The 26,493-nt window shown below is 41.2% G+C and overlaps 1 protein-coding gene across 3 annotated transcripts in view; it reads right to left on the reverse strand.

The window, feature by feature from the left end:
* SPATS1 (spermatogenesis associated serine rich 1) overlaps positions 1 to 20,500 on the reverse strand; it is a 40,428-nt gene extending 19,928 nt beyond the window's left edge. For 2 of the 3 annotated variants that reach the window (XM_037842809.1, XM_037842810.1), the window contains exons 1-5: positions 20,367 to 20,500; positions 19,931 to 20,101; positions 12,178 to 12,325; positions 6,754 to 6,878; positions 5,362 to 5,523 (exon numbers count right to left, since the gene is read on the reverse strand). In XM_037842809.1, the coding sequence (XP_037698737.1) occupies positions 5,362 to 5,523; positions 6,754 to 6,878; positions 12,178 to 12,325; positions 19,931 to 20,101; positions 20,367 to 20,412 (652 nt within the window). In that variant the 5' untranslated portion in view covers positions 20,413 to 20,500. The remainder of the gene's footprint in view (positions 1 to 5,361; positions 5,524 to 6,753; positions 6,879 to 12,177; positions 12,326 to 19,930; positions 20,102 to 20,366) is intronic. The other variant, XM_037842811.1, reaches the window with a different exon arrangement.
* Between the last annotated feature and the right edge of the window lie 5,993 nt (positions 20,501 to 26,493).

Consider the following 26,493-nt stretch of genomic DNA (forward strand, 5'->3'; position numbering starts at 1 on the left):
GAAGGTGTCAGGGATTGATTTAGGTGATGAATGTACAACTATGTAATGGTACTGTAAACAATCGAAAGTACAATTTGTTTTGTATGACTGCATGGTATGTGAATATATCTCAATAAAATGATGATTAAAAAAAAAAAAAAAAAAAAATTCCAACAACCTACTTTGCAGACTTGGAAAAGCTAGTTATCAAATTTATTTGGAAAGGGAAGATGCCTCGAATTGCTAAAGACACTCTAAAAAAGAAAAACGAAGTGGGAGGACTTACACTCCCTGACTTTGAAGCTTATTATAAAGCCACAGTTGCCAAAACAGCATGGTACTGGCACAAAGATAGACATATAGATCAATGGAATCGAATTGAGAATTCAGAGATAGACCCTCAGATCTATGGCCGACTGATCTTTGATAAGGCCCCCAAAGTCACCGAACTGAGCCATAATGGTCTTTTCAACAAATGGGGCTGGGAGAGTTGGATATCCATATCCAAAAGAATGAAAGAGGACCCCTACCTCACCCCCTACACAAAAATTAACTCAAAATGGACCAAAGATCTCAATATAAAAGAAAGTACCATAAAACTCCTAGAAGATAATGTAGGAAAACATCTTCAAGACCTTGTATTAGGAGGCCACTTCCTAGACTTTACACCCAAAGCACAAGCAACAAAAGAGAAAATAGATAAATGGGAACTCCTCAAGCTTAGAAGTTTCTGCACCTCAAAGGAATTTCTCAAAAAGGTAAAGAGGCAGCCAACTCAATGGGAAAAAATGTTTGGAAACCATGTATCTGACAAAAGACTGATATCTTGCATATACAAAGAAATCCTACAACTCAATGACAATAGTACAGACAGCCCAATTATAAAATGGGCAAAAGATATGAAAAGACAGTTCTCTGAAGAGGAAATACAAATGGCCAAGAAACACATGAAAAAATGTTCAGCTTCACTAGCTATTAGAGAGATGCAAATTAAGACCACAATGAGATACCATCTAACACCGGTTAGAATGGCTGCCATTAAACAAACAGGAAACTACAAATGCTGGAGGGGATGTGGAGAAATTGGAACTCTTATTCATTGTTGGTGGGACTGTATAATGGTTCAGCCACTCTGGAAGTCAGTCTGGCAGTTCCTTAGAAAACTAGATATAGAGCTACCATTCGATCCAGCGATTGCACTTCTCGGTATATACCCGGAAGATCGGAAAGCAGTGACACGAACAGATATCTGCACGCCAATGTTCATAGCAGCATTATTCACAATTGCCAAGAGATGGAAACAACCCAAATGTCCTTCAACAGATGAGTGGATAAATAAAATGTGGTATATACACACGATGGAATACTACGCGGCAGTAAGAAGGAACGATCTGGTGAAACATATGACAACATGGATGAACCTTGAAGACATAATGCTGAGCGAAATAAGCCAGGCACAAAAAGAGAAATATTATATGCTACCACTAATGTGAACTTCGAAAAATGTAAAACAAATGGTTTATAATGTAGAATGTAGGGGAACTAGCAGTAGAGAGCAATTAAGGAAGGGGGAACAATAATCCAAGAAGAACAGATAAGCTATTTAACGTTCTGGGGATGCCCAGAAATGACTATGGTCTGTTAATTTCTGATGGATGTAGTAGGAACAAGTTCACTGAAATGTTGCTATATTATGTAACTTTCTTGGGGTAAAGTAGGAACATGTTGGAAGTTAAGCAGTTATCTTAGGTTAGTTGTCTTTTTCTTACTCCCTTGTTATGGTCTCTTTGAAATGTTCTTTTATTGTATGTTTGTTTTCTTTTTAACTTTTTTTTTCATACAGTTGATTTAAAAAAGAAGGGAAAGTTAAAAAAAAAAAAAAAGAAAAAAGACAAACAAGGAAAAAAAAAAAAAGATGTAGTGCCCCCTTGAGGAGCCTGTGGAGAATGCAGGGGTATTCGCCTACCCCACCACCATGGTTGCTAACATGACCACAGACATAGGGGACTGGTGGTTTGATGGGTTGAGCCCTCTACCATAAGTTTTACCCTTGGGAAGACGGTTGCTGCAAAGGAGAGGCTAGGCCTCCCTGTATTTGTGCCTAAGAGTCTCCTCCTGAATGCCTCTTTGTTGCTCAGATGTGGCCCTCTCTCTCTGGCTAAGCCAACTTGAAAGGTGAAATCACTGCCCTCCCCCCTACGTGGGATCAGACACCCAGGGAAGTGAATCTCCCTGGCAACGTGGAATATGACTCCCGGGGAGGAATGTAGACCCGGCATCGTGGGATGGAGAACATCTTCTTGACCAAAAGGGGGATGTGAAAGGAAATGAAATAAGCTTCAGTGGCAGAGAGATTCCAAAACGAGCCGAGAGATCACTCTGGTGGGCACTCTTACGCACACTTTAGACAACCTTTTTTAGGTTCTAAAGAATTGGGGTAGCTGGTGGTGGATACCTGAATCTATTAAACTACAACCCAGAACCCATGAATCTCGAAGACAGTTGTATAAAAATGTAGCTTATGAGGGGTGACAGTGGGATTGGGAATGCCATAAGGACCAAACTCCACTTTGTCTAGTTTATGGATGGATGTGTAGAAAAGTAGGGGAAGCAAACAAACAGACAAAGGTACCCAGTGTTCTTTTTTACTTCAATTGCTCTTTTTCACTCTAATTATTATTCTTGTTATTTTTGTGTGTGTGCTAATGAAGGTGTCAGGGATTGATTTAGGTGATGAATGTACAACTATGTAATGGTACTGTAAACAATCGAAAGTACAATTTGTTTTGTATGACTGCGTGGTATGTGAATATATCTCAATAAAATGATGATTAAAAAAAAATAAAAAAATAAAGAGACTCATTAATTATTAGTTTTAAACAGGTAGTTGTAATTGAATCCTCTACAGTGTTTTTAGTTCAAGAGGGTAAGACCAAGTTATAACATTATATATATACATATATATATATAACCTTTTTATATATATAAAGATCAGCTTGCAGATTTTGGTTTTATTCATTATAGGTGAATACATTATATCGTTGACATTGTGGATAAGATAAAAGACTAAGTTTCAGTCTTTTGTATCTCAGTCTCTATGATTTGTTTATATTCCTTTCTAAATTATCTGTCTATAGGAAAAAAGGATTCTTCCTCCTTGTTTGACATATTTCTATCATTTTTTAGGTTGTGAAAACAGACATAAATACTTACATTTGATTTTTTGTTAATGCAGCATTCATTCATTCATTCTGTGCCTGTATTGTTATGGTCTAAGTATTTTTTTGGGTGCTGATGATTAAAGAATTAAATAAGGTAGAGTTTGTGTTTTCAGGTACTCAGTGGGAGAAAGAGAGTGAGAGATGGTTGGAGAGTCCAGTGGGAGAGATAATTAAGCAAGCAGGAAGGTACACTAATGGATGATAAATGCTGCAGTGGAGAGAAGCACAGGGTGCTGTCAGGGCTTATAGGAGGGGCCTCCAACCTGTATTTGGAAGGCCAGTAATGAAGTCTCCCACAGGAGAGAATGCTGAGGTGAGTCTGGGATAACCACTGAACCAAAACTTGCCTGGGGCCCTAAGAAATTAAGTAGAAAGAACACAGGAAGTTTTGACACATTAGAGCCGAATTTGACAGATATTAAAATGCCTCCATTGGTGATGGTCATTTTGGGTCACAGTTCCTTTTGTTGTAGTACTGATATATATAAAACGTTTAAATAATAAGTCTTCAAGATGGAGATGTAGACTTGCTTTAGTAAGGTTTCGAATTACTTCTAAACTGCTGAAAGAAAAAGTCTGTTTCTTTTAATTTCTTCCCACACTAGTATTACCACACTTTTGGAAAGTATTCACTCCCACCTTTTAGAGTGTTTGTTACTGGTCAAATTGCCATCACAGAGAAACTGTATATTTAAGAAGCCTGTGACTTAGAAATTGACATTAAACCCTTTCAACTCCATTTTGTTACATCAGGTAAACTTGGAGGATTACAGTTTAATCCAGCTCTCTCTCTTTCTGTTACTCTCTCTTTCCTATACAACTATTTCACATGCAATTATTGTTCTGATTTTGTGCTTCAGGCCAAATGATTAATTTCCACTAAAGTTGCCCATTTTATCAACTATTCAATTTAAAGTAGTTTGGAGATTGAAATGAATTATTGTGCCTATATGGTTAACTCTTAAATGACTCTGTTTTTCATTCTCTTATTTCATTCTTAAAAAAACCTAGGATCCAGTTTCCTAAGTGATTCTGCCAGTTTTCATATATTCTGTATTACAATGTAATAACAACTTTCTGTTCACTGTCATATTTATCCTACTTTAGCCTATTTTCTTAAGCCCAGATCAAAGATTTTGTTTCAGATTTTGATGTGTAATTTTGTTTCCAGTTTTTAAATGTGATTCTCATTTCACTTGCAATACATTGTGCTTTTAGCATTTTATTGTTCTTTAACATATTTTTGGAAAAAAATCTCCCGTCAACTCAACCTCCCTTCCTAGTTGTTAGTATTTGAGTAACTACTGATTTTGAAGACAGTATGAAAAAAACAATGTAAAATATCTCAATATTAATATTTTTATATTGATTATATTTTGAAATGATAATATTTTGGAAAATTGGTTTAAATAAAATATATTATGAAAATTTAAAAAAAAAAAAAAAAGAAAGTCCATTTTAAAGCTCAAAAGATGAGACTTTTCTATGTCTTTCTTTGTATTCTGCTGTAGCAATCCTGTTTGTCCCCAAAGCAATGGCTGCCTCCTGCACAGGTGTTTCTGAAGAAGAGTGGGCCATATATGATCTGTTGGTACTCAGTAACTCTTTAGCATCCTTCATTAAATATCTTACAAGTTGAGGCAGAGAGCTTACCACGTTACAAACCAAGGAGAATACATGTGCATGCACACACATACACACACACATATAACAAGCTTTTTATAAGCCATGAAATAACAACATGCACTGCAGGCTAAGGTTTAGGGGATGCTTTCCTTGTGGAGAATGTAAAATACTATTTAAATGCACATGACAAGCAGCATCTTTTCAGAATAAAAATTGTTTTCTTCGGACTTCAATGAGGGTTTCTATTAATATGTATCCAAGAGAACTTATCCAATTACTTAAATGTCACATTAGCATTTTGTGAAATTCAGAGAAAAACAAAAAATGTGGATCAGCATATGTTGTGCATTCTTTGCCAAAAAGTATAGCTTGCCAGTGGTCCCCTTCACTTTACCATCTTCTGGGATACATTAGGGTAACACGCTGACTCTGTGGAGCTGCCCCCAGCCTGACCCAGGGGAATGCTGGGCCTGCAGAATTATGACTGAAGAGTGTTTGGGGGCATCACAGTCAAGGACCAGGAGGAGAACCTTACCATATTTCTTCCTCCCCAAGCATTTGTCCACCGTCCTCTCTGTTAGAGACCTCCTGTTGCCAAGGAAGACCCCATTAAAGAAGCACTGCTTTCCAACATGGTAGTTGTGGATGTTACTGCTAAACCTTGGGTAAAACGTCCACTCAGGTCGCTGCCCATCTTCTGCAAGACATAAGAAATCCTTCCATTTGCACTGCAACCAGCCTCATACTGCAACTGGGTGAAAAGAGTTGTGAAAATTCCCCAGGAACTGTACAACCTTTATCAATGTATATAATTCCTTGGTTCTACATCAGGGTCCATGTTAACCTCCATGGGGACTAGGCACAAAAGGTTGTAATTGGGAAGTTGGGGGAAAAGCTAAGAAGCCTCATTTTTTTTCTTTTTACTGCTCCAAAAATAAAGCCAATTTTATGGTTGTAAGTCATATATGGATTGGAAAATTCAGCAATAGTTGTGCAAGCACCTATGGTCCTTCCCTCTGATAACCATGCAGGAAGAATAAGAATGCCCATCAACCAGGGAATGCTGGGCCAACCATGGTCTCTTAACTGGATGGAGCATGATGCTGACAGTAACAGTGGCACATGCAGTAAGGTGACTGGGGGAAATGTACACATGCAATAATGCCAAATGAGAAAAGCAGCTGAGAGACCTCAGTAGCTGTGTTTCCTCATTTGTACATCTCATGTGAACTCGCTACAGGTGATTTTAAACAATAAAAGATCCCCTAAAAGCTCTAGGGTTGTCTGAGAAATGCTTCGGCTTTACAGGGGCCAAGAAACAACATGAACTTTGGAGGAAGGCAGGTTTGAATCTTAATTCCATTGCTCTACTTCCTGGCTATGTGTACTCGTACGATTGATGGAAACTCTCCAGGCCTCCATTTCCTTCTCTGTAAAATGGGTAGATGTATATTATCCACACAGAGCTATATGAATCGACACAGAAAGAAGTCCATGATCTATTTACTCTGAGTGAAAACAGTTTGTATAATACAACCCATTTAATACATGTACATATATAAATATACATACATATATATACATTTCATAATTCCAGAAGGATAGATATCAAAACTCTCACAGCTATGGGGCAGAACAAGAATGTTGTTGAAAAGATTACAGGGGAAGGACTTTTTCCATTTTACTTTATAAACTTTTTATTATTTTAATATTTTGCTAGAGTTCTTTAATATATATACAGACATTTATTTGTGAAAAACATAATGACAGCTCCCCAGCAGGGTTGTTGTGAGAATTAGAGAAGCAACGTGACAAATGCCCAGCACTATCACTTCACAGTACTTCAGTAAATCATCCCCAACGTCTTGGCAGACTTTGGAGAAGACCCTGTGGGCAGAGGCATGTGGAGGTGGAGTGTGTGGCTTACTTGTCTGCAATTTGAGCAGGCTGAATTCCTCAGGATATTTATCCTTTGGAGCTTCAAGCAATGGAGTTTCAGAAGAGTGATCAGAATGTGAGGAGGAGGATCTCAGATCCAAATCTGCAGCAGTGCTGGGAAGAAAACAGAAGGATGAGATTTTTCTGTGTGCTTAAATTGGTGGTTAGAACCTAATTTTACATTGCTTACGCTAGAACTGCCACAGTTATGAGAACTGGGCCCACTCTTCTATAAAAGTTCATGAACATATAATTTATTTATTCACAATTTGAGAGACTGAAACATACTCAAAAGATGGGTGTTCAATAAGACCATAAATGAAATTAAAAAGTCAATAAGCATAAAGAGAAAGAAATTTTTTTAACAAAACCTAGAATGAAAAGGTTATAATAACTGAGCATTATGTTTCACACTGAACTACCCGGCAGATAAAAAAAACCTACAACTTACTCATGAGGGTGTCAGCAGAAAAAGCAACCCCTTCTGGTTTAAGTGGCTTTGCATTTGGTAAAGGCCTCAGACAATGCTTTCAGATATAGTTTATCCGTAATCAAGGCATAGGATTTTTTTTTCATAATATTACATTACTCTTACATTTGAATAGTTTGAAAGCAACTGTTTACTGCATATCTCATTTGCTCCCCGCTGGCAATTCTGTGACGTAGGTAGGACTGATATAATCATTTCCATTTGAAAAGGAAAAGGATTCTCAGAGAAGTTGACTTCCTATAACAAAATACAGCTAGATAGGGTCAGAGCTGGATCTGTAGCCAATATCTCCTAATTCTGGACTATGTTGCCTAAAATCTTAAGGCCCCAGTTCAAGAACTCACTGTATAGCTTGATCTCCAGTTTTAAATAAACATACGTATCCTTGAGCTTTTGTGGCTTATAGGTAAAGCAAAATGCAATAACTCAGTCTTACCCTCTCAATTCAGAACATATGATAATTTTAACATTGGATTGAAATATGTCTCTTCTAAATATGAAAAGGAAAAGGCTTTGCTGAGCAAACTTTGTAGAAAAAATTGCAAGGATAAAAGTTTTCCAAAAGAACTTTTCAAGTAGCTACCTACTTTGCTTATTCCACAAACATTTATCTGAGCATCTTTTGTGGTAGGCTTTAGTCTAGACACTGGGGATTCCAAAGATGACTCAATATACTCTCTGCCTTCAAGGAGCTTAGGGTTTCAGGGAGAGAGGAGATGGACACATAAATAGATGATTTTGAAAGAGTGGGTAAACACAATGATAAGGAAATTTCCCAGGAAATTAAGTAAGCACTGAGAAGGGGGCACCTAATCAAGTTAGGTTTTTGGGGGCATGTAAGACATTTCAAAAGACTTCATGAAGGAGGCATGGATATAAATTTGCCACACATATTAACCAGGGCTCTTGGCTGCCAGTGACAGAAACCCCAATTCAAACCAGGTAGTCTAAGCAATTAAGGGGACATTGATTCCCATGACAAAAGTAATAGCTGGGGATAACTGGAATTGGGGCGCAATGTCTCCAGAGCTCAATGTCTCTCTCCCCAGCTTGACCCTGCTTGCCTGACATCTTGGTTTCATTTTTTTGCCAATTGCAGACCAGCTTCTTCACAATGGCAATGAGGCCACCAACAGCCTCAGATTCAAAATCTCACAGCCTTTCAACCAACCCTCACCCCCATCTCCAATGTGAAAAATCTCAGGGAAGAAGTCTCATTGGTCCAGCATGGGTCATGTGCCCTCTTTTAAACCAATCACAAGCATCAAGAAGTGGAGTCCCATAAGGAGATGGTAGGTCACATTCAGAGTACTTATTTAAACTAGGCAGGGAAAATGTTAAAAATTGATTGGGATGATGAATGCACAACTATATGATGGTACTGTGAACAGTTTGTACACTGTGGATGATTGTATGGCGTGTGAATATATCTCAATGAAACTGAATTTTAAAAAGAAAAAAACTAGACAGGGAAAGGGAGAGAAACGGTTCCCCAGGAAAGGAAGATAGCATAGATGAGGCCACTAGGGAAGTTGCTCGGAGCTGGGCAGCTCCTACAATATGAGAACACAAGCAAAGAGCATTGGTGGAAGGCACCTGTGCTGGTTTGAATCTGTTAGTACCCCATATAAGACTATGTTCTTTGAATCCACTCTTGTGGGGGCAGACTTATTGTGGGTGGGACCTTTTGATTAGATTACTTCCATGGATATGTGACCCCACCCGTTCAACGTGGGTCTTCACTAGTTTACTGGAGTCCTTAAGAGAGCTCAGGGAGAGAGAGAGAGCTCAGAACTGACACAGATCCAGACACTTGGAGATACAGACAGAAAGACATTTAGAGATGCTAAGCTAAGAGCTGAAGCCCAGAGTTTGCCCTAGAGAAGCTAAATGAGAACCCGCAGATGCTTGAAGACAAAGCCACTGGAATCAGAAGCTGAAAGCAATGCAACCCAGGGGCAAAGGATCAGCAGACACCAGCCATGTGCCTTCCCAGCTGACAACGGTGGTCCAGATGCTATTGGCTTTTCTTCAGTGAAGGTATCGTCTTGTTGGTGACTTATTTTGGACACTTTTATGGCTTTAGGACTGTAAATTTGTAACCTAATAAATCCCCTTTATAAAAGCCAATCCATTTCTGGTATACTGTGTTCTGGCAGCTTTAGCAAACTGAAAAGCACCCCAGGCAAAGGAAACAACACAAGCAAAAGCATAGAGGGAAGAAAGAGCAGGGAAATGAAGCAATGTGATGTGGCTGTGGTGGGAGGGTTGGAGATGAGGCTGGAGAAGCAAAGGAAAACAGATTGAGAGGATTGGCAGTCCATGAGAGGGGGCTTGGACTCTCCCTTTCACAAACTTTAATGGAGGATGATTAAATAATGGTAGGCAGGAACAAGATATGGTCACTTATGGCCTGATTTCTGCTATAGAAAATGTTGCAAGCTGCCTGAAGAATAGACTTTAAGAATATAAGGCTTACGGCAGGGAGTCCTCTTAGGAGTATATGATGGGCAGCCTCAAACAAGGCCACCAATGATCCCTGCATCCTGGTGTTTATTCCTTTCTGCAATCTCCTCCTCTTGAGGGATTGGGCTGGACCTAGTGACTCACTTCTAACAAACAGAATACAGCAAAAGTAATGGATGTCACTTCCAAAATTAGGTGTAGTAGACTGAATTATGTGCTCCAGCAAAAGACATGCCCTTAATCTTAATCTGCATTCCTGTGGGTGTGAACCCATTGGTAAATAAGATGTAATTTTGAAGATGTATTGTTAGTTAAGGTGTGGACTCATTTGTGACTAGGATCTTCTAAGATCCTATTTAGGTGTGGCCAAACTGATCAGGGTGGGCCTTAATCTATATTACTGGAGTTCTTATAAGAGAGGGAATTCAGTTGGAGAAATCAGACAAACATAGTAGGAAACCAAGGACATTACCAGTGACAGGAGACAGAGATGCAAGCCAAGGAAGCCCAAGGATTCCAGCAAGCCAGCACCAGAACACCACAGACTTCGGGGAGAAAGCAACGACTTATTGACACCTTGATTTTCAACTTCTAGCCTCTGAAATTGGGAGACAATAAATTCCTATTGTTAAGCCAACCAGTGTGTGGTACTTGTCGTAGCAGCCGTGGTGACCTAAGACATTAGATTACAAAGAGACTGCATTTGTCTTGTGTGTCCACTCTTGCTCTCTCACCTGCTTTCTCTGAGGGAAGCCAGTTGCCATGTTCTGAGATGCCCTATGGAGAGGCTATAAACTGAGGAAAGACTCTAGGCAACAGCCAGTGAGGAACTGAGGCCCTCAGTCTAACAGCCGTAAGGAATTAAGTTCTCCCCCATCCATGTGAGCAAGCCTGCCCCATGTGAGCCTTCAGAAGAGCCTGTAGCCCTGACCAACACCTTGACTGCATCTTCATAAAACAGAACTTGAGCCAGAGGTAGCCAGTGAGGCTGCACCCAGATTCCTGACCCACAGAAACTGTGAAATAATAAATGCTTGTTGTTTGAAGCCACTAAATTTGGAGGTGATTTGTTACACAGCAATAGACAACTAAAACAGAGGGCATTACAATGGCCCAGGCAAGAGACAATGAGAGCCTGGAGTGGGACAATGGTGATACAGATAGAGTAGAGGAAATGGACATATAAGATATTCCAGAACTGATCCCCAATTGAATGAGTGAGAGGAGACAAGTATGACCCCTAGATCTATACCTTTGGGAATACATGAAAGGTGAGACCATTGCTTGAGACAGAGAACGCAGGAGAATCTAGTTTTTGTGAAAGGGTGATGATAAGTTCAGTTGAGTTATGTTGAGTTTGAGGGGCCTGTGGAACATCCAGGTAGAGATGTCTAGAAGGCAGTTCAGTATTTCAATATGAAGCCTGGGGCAATGTCTAGGCCAGAGTTTTAGATTAGGGTATATATGTTATGACTGCATTAGGTACCCTTTAAACCAGATATCGTGAGAGAGAAAAAAAACTTCTTATATGGAAGTTGTAGATGAAGAACTGGCATTGATCACATAGTCCCCTATCCTCCAGGATGGGAAATCAACAGTGTGGGTATTCTTTGCCTTTCGATACATGGATCCATTGCTGCTTCTAGTGACATACTTGTGTTGCAGAGGACCTAGAGAGGCAGAGCTTGAGAATTATGCCAGCTCTTCCATGTCTACTACAGGGGCTAGCAAGTCCACTTCGAGCAGATTTTATTGTGGAAAGAATCCCTTGAGTAAATTCTGTTACCTTATTGAGTATTATTGACTCAATAATTACACTTCAGGAATTTACCTTTATGATATAACCAGAAATGGACAAAAGACAAATGTACAAGGATACTCATTACAGCATTATTTATAACAGCAAAACCTTTGAAACTATAGGGCACCAGTTAAACTGTAGTCTATTCATCTGATTCTCTAACATGCAGTCATTGAAAACCAGGTTCTTGAAAAACACTCAAAGATATGAGAAAATTCTCATCATATATTGAGTGAAAAAGCAGATTTTATGAAAGAGGACTATAATACGATCTTAATTACATAAAATAAATGGATATTTGTATTCATAAGAAAAACAGAAGTAATGTTTTACTTATTTTAGAAGAAAATGTTAACAATGATTCTCTACAAAATGGAATTACTGTGGTTTTTAATTTTTTATTCTGTTTTTAAATTTTCAAAATTTCTACCATGAATATAAATTACTTTCATTATGACAATTGTTAGATGTGGCCAAACTGAATCACTCACTGTGAAAGAAATAAAAACAGAGAAAAGTACATAAAACATAAATGCATTTTTACAAATAATATAAAGCCAACATCCATGAAACCACCAGCCACATCAAGAAACAAAACATTACCAGCCCTCCCCTAACCCCACCCCCCAGAAATTATCTGTGTGTTCCTCACTTACTCTAGATGGACAGATGCTCCATGGGGGCATGGAAGCACACTGACACTTAGACCTGTTTCAACAGAAGATGAGGAGCTGACCCTTCTGCCAGAGGGTGTTGCATTGGCAAAGCGTCCCTCAGATTCCAGAAATTCACTGTATTTAGTACCTGCAACACACAGATATCACCATTTAATTGTGTTGTTGAAAATACCATCCACTCTATCTTGATCTCTAGATTATAAATAATTTTTTTTAAAAGTTGACATTTGTTAAGCATTTACTGTGTACTAGGGATTATGCTAAAACTTGACATGAAACACATTATCCCACATAATCCTAACAACACACAGACATGGACATTACTTATTCCTCATTTTTCAGATTAGAAAACTGAGACTCAGAAAATTTAAGAAACTTGATTAAGATCACACAGAAAATAAATATCTCAGCCCAGATTTGATCACAGATCTTGCGATATCGAAGTCTAAAATCCTAACCATTATGCCAGACTGCTTGCCCTATCTCTGAATCTAGTGGAAAAGAAAAGATCCTGTGCTGGTTTGAATCTATTAGGTACCCCATAAAAAACCATATTCTTTAATTGCAATCTTGTGGGGGCAGACTTATTGTGGGTGGGATCTTCTGATTAGGTTGTTTCCATGGAGATGTGACCCACCCAATTGTGTATGGGACCTCTTGATTAGATTATTTCCATGGAAGTGTGACCCGGCCCATTCAGGGTGGGTCTTGATTAGTTTATTGGAGTCCTTAAGAGAACTCAAAGCCGACACAGACCCAGACATGCTAAACTAAGCAATGAAGCCCAGAGTTTGCCCCAGAGAAGCTAAGCGCAAACCCACAGACGCTTAAGGGGAAAACCACTGGAATCAGAAGCTGGAAGCAATGCAACCTGGGAGCAAAAGACCAGTAGATGCCTTACCAGCTGACAGAAGTGTCCCAGATGCCATTGGCCTTTCTTCAGTGAATGTATCCTCTTGTTGATGCCTTAGTTTGGACACCTGATCGCCTTAGGACAGTAAATTTGTGAACTACGAAATCTCCATTGTAAAAGCCAATCCATTTCTGGTATTTTGCATTTTGGCAGCTTTAGCAAACTGGAACAGATCCAGATTGAGCTATATATCACTGTATATTGTATTGAGTCTGGATTCCAAACAGAGGTACATTTTCGAAAGGATTTATTCACATAAGGACTCCTGAACATAGCTGAAGTATGTGATTCAAAGAACCACTTTTCAAAATTTCCTTGGCTTCCCCTGACATGTAGCGTCATCATTCATTATATACATGTCTACCCCTCCAGTCTGTGTCTTATTCATCTTAGTAACACCCAGAACAGAACCTGGCATAAAGTAGATAATAAATGTTTGAATGAATACATGATAAAGAATTATAACTCCAACAACCCACAGTTACAAGTAAGGGAGTCCTGAAACTCACTGACTGTCAGTTAGACAAGTGTGCCCATTATCTCCACTCTGCTGTACAATTACTACTTCCTTTGCCTATCTGTTCTTTCATCATTTTATATAGGTGTGTGCCTTGTCCAGTCACCTTAAAAAATGTCAGATGAATGTATATTGCATTTCTTTTATGTATAACTTCATGGAGCACAGAAGCTCAACAGACACAGTTTGATAGACCTGCTAGTCTGGTTACAAGAAAAGTACAAGAAATGAGCCAAACATCTATGACTTTTGAATACATTTTTAGACTGGCCACTGTTCCATCTACATAGCATCAAGCTTCACATGTATATGGTACTCACCATGTACCCACTGCAAATTCACACCATCTATCAGCAGAACTGCTACTTAACCAATTTTTTATTCATTTCTTAATGACTGCTTCTGAAATTCATACAGCAAGTGAATCATATCAAGTCCCAACCTATCATCAAACCCTTCACTGCTAAGAGGACTTTTTGCCTCCAACTCTTCGAAGTTTAAAGGCCAGATGAGTACTTCCTCCCTGTAAAACCCCCCATGAGGCTTATTAAAAACACAGATTCCCAGATCCTATCACAGACCCACTGAATTAGAATCTCTGCAGGTGACACCTAGGAACATGCAATTTGAATAAGTCCCTTCCCCCAGTGATGCTTATGGTCATATTTGGCCCCATCACTAAACTGTTCCATCCCACCTCCCTAGTCCCAACTGCACAGAATTTCCTGTATTTGCTCAGTCATGAGAATCATCTTCGAGCACTCATTAAACCTACAGGTTCCAGAGCTATGGCTTAGAACTACAAAAGAGGGATCTGGGAATCAGCATATTTAAGTATCTCAGGTGATTCTTAGGGTTAGTCAAGTGTGGGAAGCATTGTTCTGGAATATGCCCTGGAGCCTACAGCAGCCAGGTCAACTAGGCTGCTTGAAGTATGAGTAGGTGAGATGGAGTAGAGCCTATTAGAGGAGGCAGGAAAGGAGCCGAGCTGTGTGGAGAACAGGACAGGTCCCCAGCAGCCAAAGGAGGAACCACCCACATCCTAGGCCACAAAAGAAGCATCAACAAATTAAAATATGGACCACATGCTTGGGCCACAATGCAACACAATTAGAAATCAATAATAAAGACTGTCAAAAACCATCCATATGCTTGAAGACTCAAACCACATTTCTAAATAATTCATATAAAAGAAGAAATCATAATGGAAATCATGAGATGCTTAAAGATCAATGACATAAGTACTATATATCAAACCTTGTAGGATTCAACTAAAGGAGTAATTAGAAATTTGGAGCCTTAAATGCATATACTGTACTTCATTGAATATAAGATGCCATCAATTGTAGTAACATTATTATTTTATGTACTCCAAACAGCAAAGGCTGCCAATCAAACTATAACACAGTGCTTTATCATTTAGTACTTTTATTTAATATATTGACACAGTCTTTTAGGTTTACTTAGATTTAAATTTTAACCATATATCATTTGTGTGCATACACAAAGAAGGAAAATATAAGTGAAATAAATTGGTTAAGACATTCTTAAACTTCATTCACATTCAAAAGTCTGCTGACTACTGAATCACTTTTCAACTCAATCATTTATGTCTACATTTTCCATATAATACTGATCTCAGTCCAACAAGAACATGGGTGAGGCAGAATTTCTTAAAAGAGTGCTCCTCTATTGCCTCTGGAATTTTCTTCCAAGCCACTGACACCCTTCTGCATGCTTTGATGCTCATATGGCAAAGATTATGACAACTACTTCCCATCTGTTGCTGAGCCCACAGCACTAGTAAAACCAATTCCAACTTCAGAGATGCAAACTGAAAAAAAGGTACATATTAGAATCAACAGAATATACTGTTCAAAAGCAAAGATCACAATCAAGGAGCCAAGCTTTCAATTAAAGAAATTAGGGAAAAAAGAATAAGCCCCTCAAAATGATAATGAAGGAAATCACAAAATAAAAGCAGAAATGAATAAAATAAAGATTATCAGAATCATGGCTTCATGGAAAAAAAACTAATAATATAGATAAGCAAGTTTGAAGAAAAGACATTTAAAACACAAGTAAACAGCATTAGAAAAGCATTAGGAAAGAAAGAAGATTGTAATTAGAGATAAAAGAGAAATAACTTTATAGATAAAGAAATTGAGTCCCAGAAATGTCAAATAAGTTGTTCAGGATTACACAGTTATGGAATATAAATTTTAAAATGTCATTGAATATTACAGTACTGACACAGACCCTGACAGATCAATGTAGCAGAATGGAAAATGTAGATAGAATAAAATTGCATATGATATTAGTGTCATTTTATCTTAGTGATGAAAAGATGAATTATTCAAAAATATTGCTGGAACAAATAATTAACCATTTGGAATAAAAATTAAATTAAATTTTGGATGGATTACAGATTGGAATGTAAAAATTAAAAGAAAAAACTACCTGGAAAAACTATAGGTGAATGTTTACACAATGTAAGAGTGGGGATGTTATTTCTAAGAAAAGTATTAACTATGGAAAATGAAAAGCAAAGATGCATGTATTTGAATATATTTACATTACAAACTTCTATAACAAACTACAAAGTGGGGGAAATTTTATAACATACATAATGGAAAAAGAGTTAACAGTCATAATAAATTATGTTTTTATAAATCTATAAGATGAAGATAAATACCCAAAGGGAAAAAATGGGCAAAAACAGGACTAGGCACTTCATTAAAAAATGCATACAAACAGCCAAATACATTTCGTTCTTTCTAAAAACCAAAGAGCTGAATGCTTAATGATCAGTGACATAAGTACCATATATCAAAACTCGTGGGATTCAACTAAAGCAGTAAGTAGAAATTTAGAGCCTTAAATGCATATACTGTATTTCATTGAATATAAGATGCCATCAATTGTAATAGCATTATTATTTTATGTACCACAAAGAGCAAAGGCTGCCAATTAAACTATGACATAGTGTGTTATCATTTAGAACTTTTATTTTACATATCGAAGCACTCTTTTAGATGCCCTTTTTTTTTGGCTACCAGTTTGGCAAATGCCCAGGTTTGCACAGTCTATAGGAATGGCCTTCCATGCATTGCTGATGGAAAAGCAGACTGTCTCCATCTTACTAAAAAGCAGTTTGGCCATAAGTGTCTTCCAAAACCTATAACAAGTGCACACCCATTGACCCAATGGTTCCACTTCAAGAAATTTTGAAAAAGGAACAAGATGTGTATATAAGGATGGAGAAAGTACCCACACACGTGGAAAGAAATAGGAACAGAGAAGAGACTTCCTCAAGGTTAATCCTGGTATGTGAGTTCTGAGTTATCATATCATTTACTTATGGTACCTTTTGCCCATTAACAGTGGCTGCCTTTTCATAGCACTTAAATGTTCTAATTGTATATCTGCCACCATAAGGCTTGAGAGTTCATCAAAACAAGAAGTGGTTGGTGCTATGGATGGCAACACAGGGGGCCCCTTCACAAGCTTGTTTTTTATTTTGTTTTTCTTTTAGGGGGAAATTTTAAATTTATTACATGGCCCTGAGGAGGCACTATGAATTCACTTCTAGCAATTTAATATATTTCCTTGTTTGTGCAAGAAGTTTTATGGTGGCAACACTCTAGAAAAGCGGCCTTTGGCTGCATAACAGGAAAGGATGGGTAAGAGCGGGAAGGGCAATCTCTGCTAAAGTTGGGAAACTGCACACACTTTAGATCAAGCTAATTACCGGAATCTTCCTAGAAGTGATTCTGTTTCAAGCACGAACTGGAGATACTTAAACATGACCTCAAGATGTTCCCCCAGGTCTCCTCAGGTAGGAGAAGAGTGCTGGAGCTGCCAGTCTGAACCTTGGATTCTGATACTGATGCTGCCAATGCTTAGAAGAACATAATGTTACTCTAAGTCAACTAACCTCTCCGAGTCCAGCTCCCTCATCAAGAGAGGTAATAACACCTGCCCCACCTGGCTATCGAACTCACCAGGCATTGATAAGGAACAAATAAGCTTAGGAGCTTCTCCCACGTGAAAGGTTCACCCTTATAGAATGAGAATTGTTATTCAAATGCAATAAATGTCAAGTCAGCCATAAACCAGAAAATTCTAACAAGTCACAAAAACACTATAACATGAGAAAAGACAATGCAATTAAGGACCAAGATAAGTTTCTGATGACCAGTAAATAATTCTGAGGAAATGGGGAGTTTGAAAGAAAGTCTGTTTCTTTGGTACCATCTGTGGAATCCAAGATAACTATTTCCATTTCTTTCGGCAGGAATAACATCTTACATAACCAAGGCACTTTCACACACTCGTCATCTCAGCTAATTTTCACAATAGCAATGTCTGGTGGGGAGAAAAATAATACATCAAGCCATGTTAGCTTAATGTGGATACCTTTTTTTTTTTTATTAAATTCAGTTTTATTGAAATACATTCACACACCGTGCAATCATCCATGATATACAATCCACTGTCCACAGTATAACATAGTTATGCGTTCATCACCACAATCTATCTCTGAACATTTTCCTTACATCAGAAAGAACCAGAACAAGAATAAAAAGTAAAAGTGAAAAAAGAACACCCAAATCATCCCCCCATCCCACCCCATTTGTCCTTTAGTTTTTATCCCCATTTTCCTACTCATCCATACACTAGATAAAGGGGGTGTGATCCACAAGGTCTTCACAATCACACTGTCACCCCTTGTAATCTACATTATTATATAATTGTCTTCAGGAGTCCAGACTGCTGGGTTGGAGTTTGGTAGTTTCAGGTATTTACTTCTAGCTATTCCAATACATTAAAGCCTAAGAGGTGTTATCTATATAGTGCATAAGAATGTACACCAGAGTGACCTCTCGACTCCATTTGGAATCTCTCAGCCACTGAAACTATTTCGTCTCATTTTGCATCCCCCTTTTGGTCAAGAAGATACTCTCAGTCCCACGATGCCGGGTCCACATTCATCCCCAGGAGTCATATTCTGCGTTGCCAGGGAGATTTACACCCCTGGGAGTCGGGTCCCACATAGGGGGGAGGGCAGCGAGTTCACCTGTCGAGATGGCTCAGAGAGAGAGAGGGAATGTGGATACCCTTTTAACCAAATACCATTTGCCACCCCTTCTTATCTGTTCCACAAACAACTTAATGATTGCACAGTGGTTTTTCACCCTCATAAACAGACCCCTCTGAGAAGTAATGAATGCAGTGAGCCCTCTCTGCTGGAAAATGTGTACACAGTTGTGCAGGCATCTTCAACTGGTTGGTGGAGGCCCTTCCTGAACCCATGGATTTCATGGTAAGGTGAGCTCAGATGTGGTCTGCTCAGTGGACACACCTACAGAGCAGGGAAGGTAGCCCTGGGTGTTTAGTTAATGTGGCCTGGTGACCTCAGGGCCTGGTGACCCACTGGTACCCCTAACATAGAAACATGGTTAAGCGCCTTCTGTTAACCCGGACCAATCTGAAAGCTGCAGATAAGCTTGGGAGCTTAAAGTTAGAATCCCAGAAGCCTTTTCACCCTGCTGACCCAGCCACATTGGGCAAGGAATGGTTCTAACTCCTCTTGCTTTACCAGTCCCAGCTATAGAGCACGATAAGCCCTACCTGCCCCCTTCCCCAGACCTGTGGAAGAGAATGAGGAGACCACAGACCTGGAAAATAAAAGACCAGGAAACAAGCTCCAATCGGACGGGACAGACTGGCCATTCTACAACCCCTTTCTGCATGGTGGCAGGCCATGCACCTACAAAGGTAAATGCCACCCTGAGAATGTCCTCGCCCTGAGGTTTCCTGGGAGATGTGGCCACTCTTCCATGGCACTGTCCTCCAAGGCACATGTGCCCCCAAATAACCTCCTTAGCCTTAAGGCCAATGATGGAGCTACCATCTGTCATTTAATCTACCTTTCCTTAAAATGTTCACAAGTTCCACCTGATCTGTCCCCTACAATAAACAGTGCCACAAGCCTAATATCAGAGCAAAGAAAAAATGAAAGGGCACAGGCTCTGAAACCTGGCAGACTCAACGTCCAATCTCAGCCTTGCCATCCATTTATTAGTAGAAGCATTGACTGGGCAGGTCACTTAACCTCTGGCTAGGTTGCATTTGTAAAGTATGTCTAGATTATTTTTTTTTTCCTTTTCTTTGTGGTTAACACAGACATAAGCTACTGTTCAAATAGTTCTTTTTATAGGCCCCAAACTAGTCTCCCTTAAATTTCAAACAGTGCCCCGGGGCTCTAGTATACTTGGATATGACAAATAAATCCACACCCAGCCCTGGTGATTTCTTCCAACTGCAACTGTATCTCCTCTCCATGTCGGTCATGTCAGATTCTGCCTTTTTTTTTTCTTGGACCTTCTCCAGCTCTCTGCCACCGGTTGCTCTTGAAATGGAAGGGAGACGGCAGCCCTGGGGCCCGTTTCCAGTGTAGGTGGGCTCACCTAAGCACGTGTTGATATTAAATATGGAAAGCAACCGGGAGACAAAAGACCTTAGTAAGAAAAGTTATCAGTCAAAACAAACAGTCACAGTCAAGAGGGCAGGGCTAACTTCTAAACCAAAGCCTGACTCCTCTACTGGGTGCATCTCGGTTTAGATGCACCCAGAGCTCCAGTGAGTCCTCGCCCCCCAACCCCCAGCCTGGGCGGGGCTCACTGTCCCTCCCACCCGAGGTGTTCCCTCACTTCCACCTCTGGGTCTTCCTACCATCTTGACCCAAGGGAAGCCCGGGTCTGTGCTCTGAGGCCTCCATGCGGCTGAGATCCGCTGACCAATTGGCAGCCGAACTGCAGAAAGCGGGGGCCGAGGAAGCAAACCGAGAGCCCAGGGCGAGCGGGACGGCGCGGTCGCCTTCTGCTCCTCTCAGAGAGCCGCGTTCCGGGGTTGCCGGGACACGCGCCCGAAACAGCGCCACCGCGCCGCTTCCGGCCGGGCCGCTTCCCGGTCCATCTCCCGCGCTGCATCCCGGGGATCTCTGGCCCTCAGTGCGTGATGGAGTCTCCTAAAAGGCTCAAAACCAGAGTTCCTACCGTGGCTGGACGTAGTGAGCAGGGACCACTGAAAAAGTCACTTGGTGTTTCTGCGTTTTAAAAGTGGGTTATGGTTCTTTTCCAGGCAATTTTAATGATTGGAACAGTAGCCTCTGGCGCCAGTGAAGGATGTGCCTCCACAAAGCTTGCAGATGCCCACTTATAATTGGCACTGATTAGACAAGATCCACCTACCACTTATGGAGTGTTTTTTCTGGGCCAGGCAAGTGGTGGATGTTATTTTTCTAACGCAGCCAGCTGCATTTTTCAAAATAGAAAACTGAATTTGAGCACTGGCTTACTCAAGGTCACCCAGATAGTAAGCAGCAAAACTGAGATTCATTTCCAAGTCTCTTTACTCCAAATCCACCACTCTTTCCATCATATCAACTTAAATTTATTTTACCAATCCTTTCCAGCACCTAACAAATCTTGAGCAGAAAGCTGTTCTCCAAGTCTAGTTTAAATCCATAAATTCATATTTAAACCTAGTTTCTCACTTGAAGTGAAAAACATTAGAATGTTTTTATTTTTAATAATTTTTGTACTGATTATAAAAATAGATGATCACTGTAGAAATCTTAGGAAATACAGAGAAGTATTTTTAGTACCCATAATCCCATAATCCAGAGATTAACCACTTGTTCTGGATATCTCCTGCTGTATAACAAATCACCCCCAATATTTGTTGCTTAAAACAATGAAAACTCCAGTTTCTACAGGTTGGCTAGGTTCTTTCTTGGGGCTCATGTGGTTGCAGTCAGAAGGTAGCTGAAGCTTCCTCCTTCACTTTCCTGGTGGTTGATACTGGCCATCAGCTGAGAGCTCAGCTGGTGCATTTGGCCAGATCATCTATCCACTGGCTTCTCCATGTGCTGAGCTTCCTCACAGCCTGGCCTCTGGGTCCCAAATGCAACCATCCCAAGGGAACCAGGCAGAAGCTGTATCCAGGAAGAGGGAACCCAGACCCCAGCACTCAATGGGAGGATAAAAGTCAGAATGTATGAAGTTCATGGGTGATAGGAGATCTTGTTATAGCATCTTAGAAAATATAATCTGCCACACCACTACTAATATTTAGGGACTGTTTTTTCCTTGTTCTTTTTCTTTGTACATGTATGTTAACATAATTGGAATCAAATTACGTATACAATCTTATATCATGCTCTTTTTAATTGAGCATTTCCCCTTATTAAAGTTTAAAAAAACATTTTATATGTTTAGTTTTCTATTTTGTTATTTCTTCATAGAAGAGGTAGCGACTTTGGAATAGAAATATTAGCTGGGCACCAGCATAGCTGTAAGAGTTAACCCAAGAGTCTGCAATGTGGGGAGGGAAGGGATTTTTGTCTGTTTTGTTCATTGCACCCAGCACAGTATCTGGCATGGGTAGATGCTCAATAATCATTTGTTTAATGAGTGAATAAGTGGATGGGTAGGTGGGTGGGTAGGTGGGTGGGTGAGTGGATGGATGGATGGATGTGTGAATAATTAAAATGGCACTGAGCTGAGCATCTCCCTCTCCTGTTTGCATCTTCCTGGGAGAAAAGAGACCAGATCCCTAAACTGCACCACTAGATTCCAAGAAATCACGACTTAAATGTTGGGATCGCAGTCTTGAATTCCGGAAAGGAAACACCTCTCACACCTGTTGAGTCCTGAGGACTGAGACTCATAACATAAATCGTCCATTCCTTTGAAGCTTAAGACCTCCCAGGCCACTTTGTCCTCATCTTTTAGGCAAATTTTATTTGCTCCCTGCATCAGGCCTGTTCAGGCGGCTGGCCCCTAGGCTTGCGGGCCGCAGGAGCCACCTAAGAGGTTCTCCCGGCCTCTTGGCCTCATGCGCAGCCTGCGGGTGCCGAGGACTTGACGCCAGAAGCTTCCTGCGCGCATGTGCAGCAGCCCCGGCCACCGGGATTCGGCACTAGAAGTGCGGGTGGGAGAGCAGTGTGTGTCTGGAAGCCCGTGGTCTGCTGAAGTTCCCAGAAAGCCATGCCAGAATAGCTGTGAGAGAGTGAGCACGGTCAGGGGAGAAGGGCTGCTCCAGAGTTCCTTCGCCCTCCCAATGTGGTGTTAGTGGCTGCTCTCCAGGCTGCGCACACCAAGCCGAGCTGGCCTGGAGGTCACCTCGGTATATGCTGGGGGACTGGGAGCCCTTCGTGCGGAGTGGTGCGAGTTCCAGGCCCCTGAGGTCAACTCCACCTTGCCTCGGGTTTGGGGTCGCCTTCCAGTTCTGCAGTCCGGAATACTGATGTGCCATGAACCTAATGCTTCTGGTTCTGAATGAGCCAAGGAAACGGGACCCCAGGGCCACAACTAGTAAGTATGCACGAAGTTATTATGTTGAACCATATACAATTGCCGTTTTTAGGTCAAAAGTGGTCATATATTGGTATAGTCACAAGAAGTGCCCCTTTGGACAGACGCTTCTCCGGATTCATGGCATGCTCAGCGAAAAATTGGCTGGATTTTAACCCCCACTTACTCGTCCACCCTGCAGAATCCTCCCTTCGCGTTCACTGCCTGAGAACTTGGCTCTGGGAAGGAGCAACCGCTGGAGAGGCAGGGTGGTGGATGCAAGTAGAGGAAGTGGACTGCTGCAGGCACAGGACAGGGCCGGTGGGTTCTGATTTAGGGCCCTGGCTGGGACTCCTCCTAAGACCCCAGACCCTTGAGATCAGCTGGGACAGCCATAAAAATTAGGTGCTCAGGGATTAGAGGAAGCAGAGGGGAAGTGATACCAAATAAACCCTACCTCTGTCCTCTTGCATCGTGGCAGAACACCAAGTGCTGACTGTCCAGAGAAATTTGAGTCTAGCAGGAAGGCAGTAGTTGATGGCTTGGTGGCCAGAGACTTTGGTAAAAAAAGTTTCTGGTTTCTGCTAAATCTCCAGAGTTGCAAGCTAAACGGGGGGGGGGTGGGTGTCTGAAACAATATTTCCCTGCTCCATCAGCAATGCAATCAGTCCAAGTAGTGGAGCCTCCCCAATGTCAAGAAAAACATTGCCAAACTCTCATTTGACATGCTTGCCCCATAAACCCACACTAGAGGGCAGTGTAAAACCAAGATATGGGAAATAACGGGTGATCCTGAGATTCTCTACTATTGCCATCAGGGCCTGATATAGAGTGCGCTGGGGAAACAGGTGTTGAGTGGATCACTGATGCATGATCCCCTTTGAAAACTTTCAGTGGTAGGCAGAGAGGGCCTGGCGAAGATTGGGGAGAGGGAGCATTAGCCAGCTCAGAACCCGCTAACACCACTAGCCCCCAGAGCCTCCAAGGGCCTCACCCTCAGTTCAGGTCAGGCAACAGTTACCCAGCCCTGGCCATGTACCAGGCACCATGCCGCATTCAGGGATTCAAAGGTGAGTAAGACACAGTCCCCTGCCTAGGTGAGCATCTATGATATGCTGAGCTCCTTACACTCATTATCTCATTTAATCTTTATAACAGTGAAGTGCTATTAAAATCATCCCCATTTTACAGATAAAGAAAAGCAGACTCAGGGGTAAAGCAGCTAGTTTGGTTATTAATGGGCAAAGCTGGAATTTAAACCAATCTCTGTAGATTCAGAGCCTGGGCTCTCCCCACTGTGCCAGAGCCTTCTCAGTATATACTCTCAGCAGTGAGAGGGTCCATTTGTCATCTTGGTACCAGCCGAGCTAACTTCACTTCCATCATAGGCTGCCAGGCTGCCCAGAGAGGCCTGGGATAATGCCTGTCCCCAGAAGCACAAAACTCCCTTGGACTTGGATTTCCAAGTAACATAAATAAGAGATTAAAACTATTTTTAACATGTATATATATAACATAGACAATATATAAAACAGACGGTATGAGAACACCAGCTTATGTAAGTGGAATGTCTTTCTCTACAGAATAGGAAGAATTAGGTAAAGCCATTGTGGAATTCTTTGAATACCAGGTGTTATGTATTGAGTTGTATCCCCCAAAAAGATGTGTTCAAGTCCTAATCCCCAGTCCTGTGAAACAGGGTCTGTGGAGAAGCTATTAGTTAAGATGAGGTCAAACTGGATGACTGGTGTCCTTATAAGAAGAGGAAATGTGGACAGTTAGTAGGGGTCAGACAGAAAGAAGACTGCCATGTGACAGAGGCAGAGATTGAGCTGCGCTATGGGCTGCCAGCGAGCCACTCCCAGAACCCTACAGACTTCAGAAGTGTGGCCCTGCAGACATCTAGATTTCAGGCTTCTAGCCTCCAGAACTGTGAGACAACAAATTGCTGTTGTTTAAGCCACCCAGACTGTGGGACTTTGCTATGGCAGCCCCTGCAAACTCAAATACCAGGTTTGACCCCCCCATGGAAAAGGAGTCACTGCAGGTTTCTCAGTGGAGAAATGACAAGGCCAAGTGGTATATCCTGCACATCCTCTGCCTCTCCAAATCCTCTCCCCACCTTCCCCACCCTGCTCCACCCTGCTTTGTGCGGAGAGACTGACCTATATGGACTGCATCCCCCAGTTCCCATAGGAGAGGGAGGGAGGGAGGAAGGGAAGGAAAGAAAGAGGTGTAGGAAGTGAGGTCAAGATATTTATTCCCCCAGCTCCTTCCCTGTTGGACCTCCAATTGTCTAAGTCCTTCCACCTACACCCACAGCTCCTGTTGGGTTGCCCTCTCTACACAGCTCTCTCTGGGGTTCAGAAGCTGCCCCCTTCCCTGAGCCCTACAAGCCTAGGGATAGCAATGACTCCCACTATTCCAGCCCTGGAACACTGACCCATCCTTTGTTGATTTTCCTAAATCCCACCCACACCTTGGTCTCTTTATCAGACTCTCTGCAGTCATCCAACTTGAAAGTGCCATCTCTTTCCTGCTAGGTGATGTTCTAGGTAGATTAGTCTGATGAGATGGAAAGGCAGGTGGGAAAGCCCCTGTCTGGGGAAGGGCCCACACTGGAAGGCAAGGGGCAGATGACTTATTGGAAATGAGAAGCCAACCAAACAGAGGCGGCAAAGACAACTCTAAGACTTGTAGCTTGAGGACACCAGATTTTGGAAAACAGATCTAATCATACATTAGTTTCTGGGTATGCTGGAGAAGAAAGAGGGGTGGCAAGGAAAATTATTATCTTGGTTTCAGCCAGGCTGAGAGTAGGGAGCTGTTGGTGTAATCATATGATGTTAAATGAACTTTTCCTGTTGCCTAGAATAGGCAAGTGGGGTCAAAGTTGAAGACCGAAGAGGCACTAAAGAAAGCAACCTCAATGGAGGGCCAGACTCTTCCTTAGAATCCATTAAAGGCTGCCAGACCTCTGAACATTGCTGAACATGTGTTTCTCTTCCAGAAAAAATTAAGTAAATAATCATTTCATTGGCCTTCAAACCAGCCAATACCAATACTGTGACGGTAAGCAATATGACTCAGTGGGTACAAGGCTGGGGGTCCATACTCCCACAGCGCAAATCTTGCAGCTTCCACTTCCTAGCTATGCAACCCTGGGCAAGCTGAATAGCCTCTGGGAGCCTCAGTTTCCTCATCTGTAAAGCCTCACAAGGCCGTTGTGAGGACTAAATGAAAAAACACGTGCAAAACACTTAGAATACCAAGCACATGGTAAGAAGTCATATGGTAAGAAGTCAATAACTGAGCTTTTGTTATTAAGAGGATTTCCTTCTTTGATCAATTTTTATAATAATGAAGTACAAACTCAAATCTGAGGCAAGAGAAACCAAAGAGCATTTGGCTATTCTCTTAGGGCCAAGAGAGAAAAAAATAGTGATTTTCATTTTTGCAAGTTATTGAAGAACTAAAAGCCTTTGGAGAAGCAGGCAGGTCAT

This window comes from Choloepus didactylus, chromosome 7 (genome assembly GCF_015220235.1).
Source record: "Choloepus didactylus isolate mChoDid1 chromosome 7, mChoDid1.pri, whole genome shotgun sequence".
Lineage (NCBI taxonomy): Eukaryota > Metazoa > Chordata > Mammalia > Pilosa > Megalonychidae > Choloepus > Choloepus didactylus.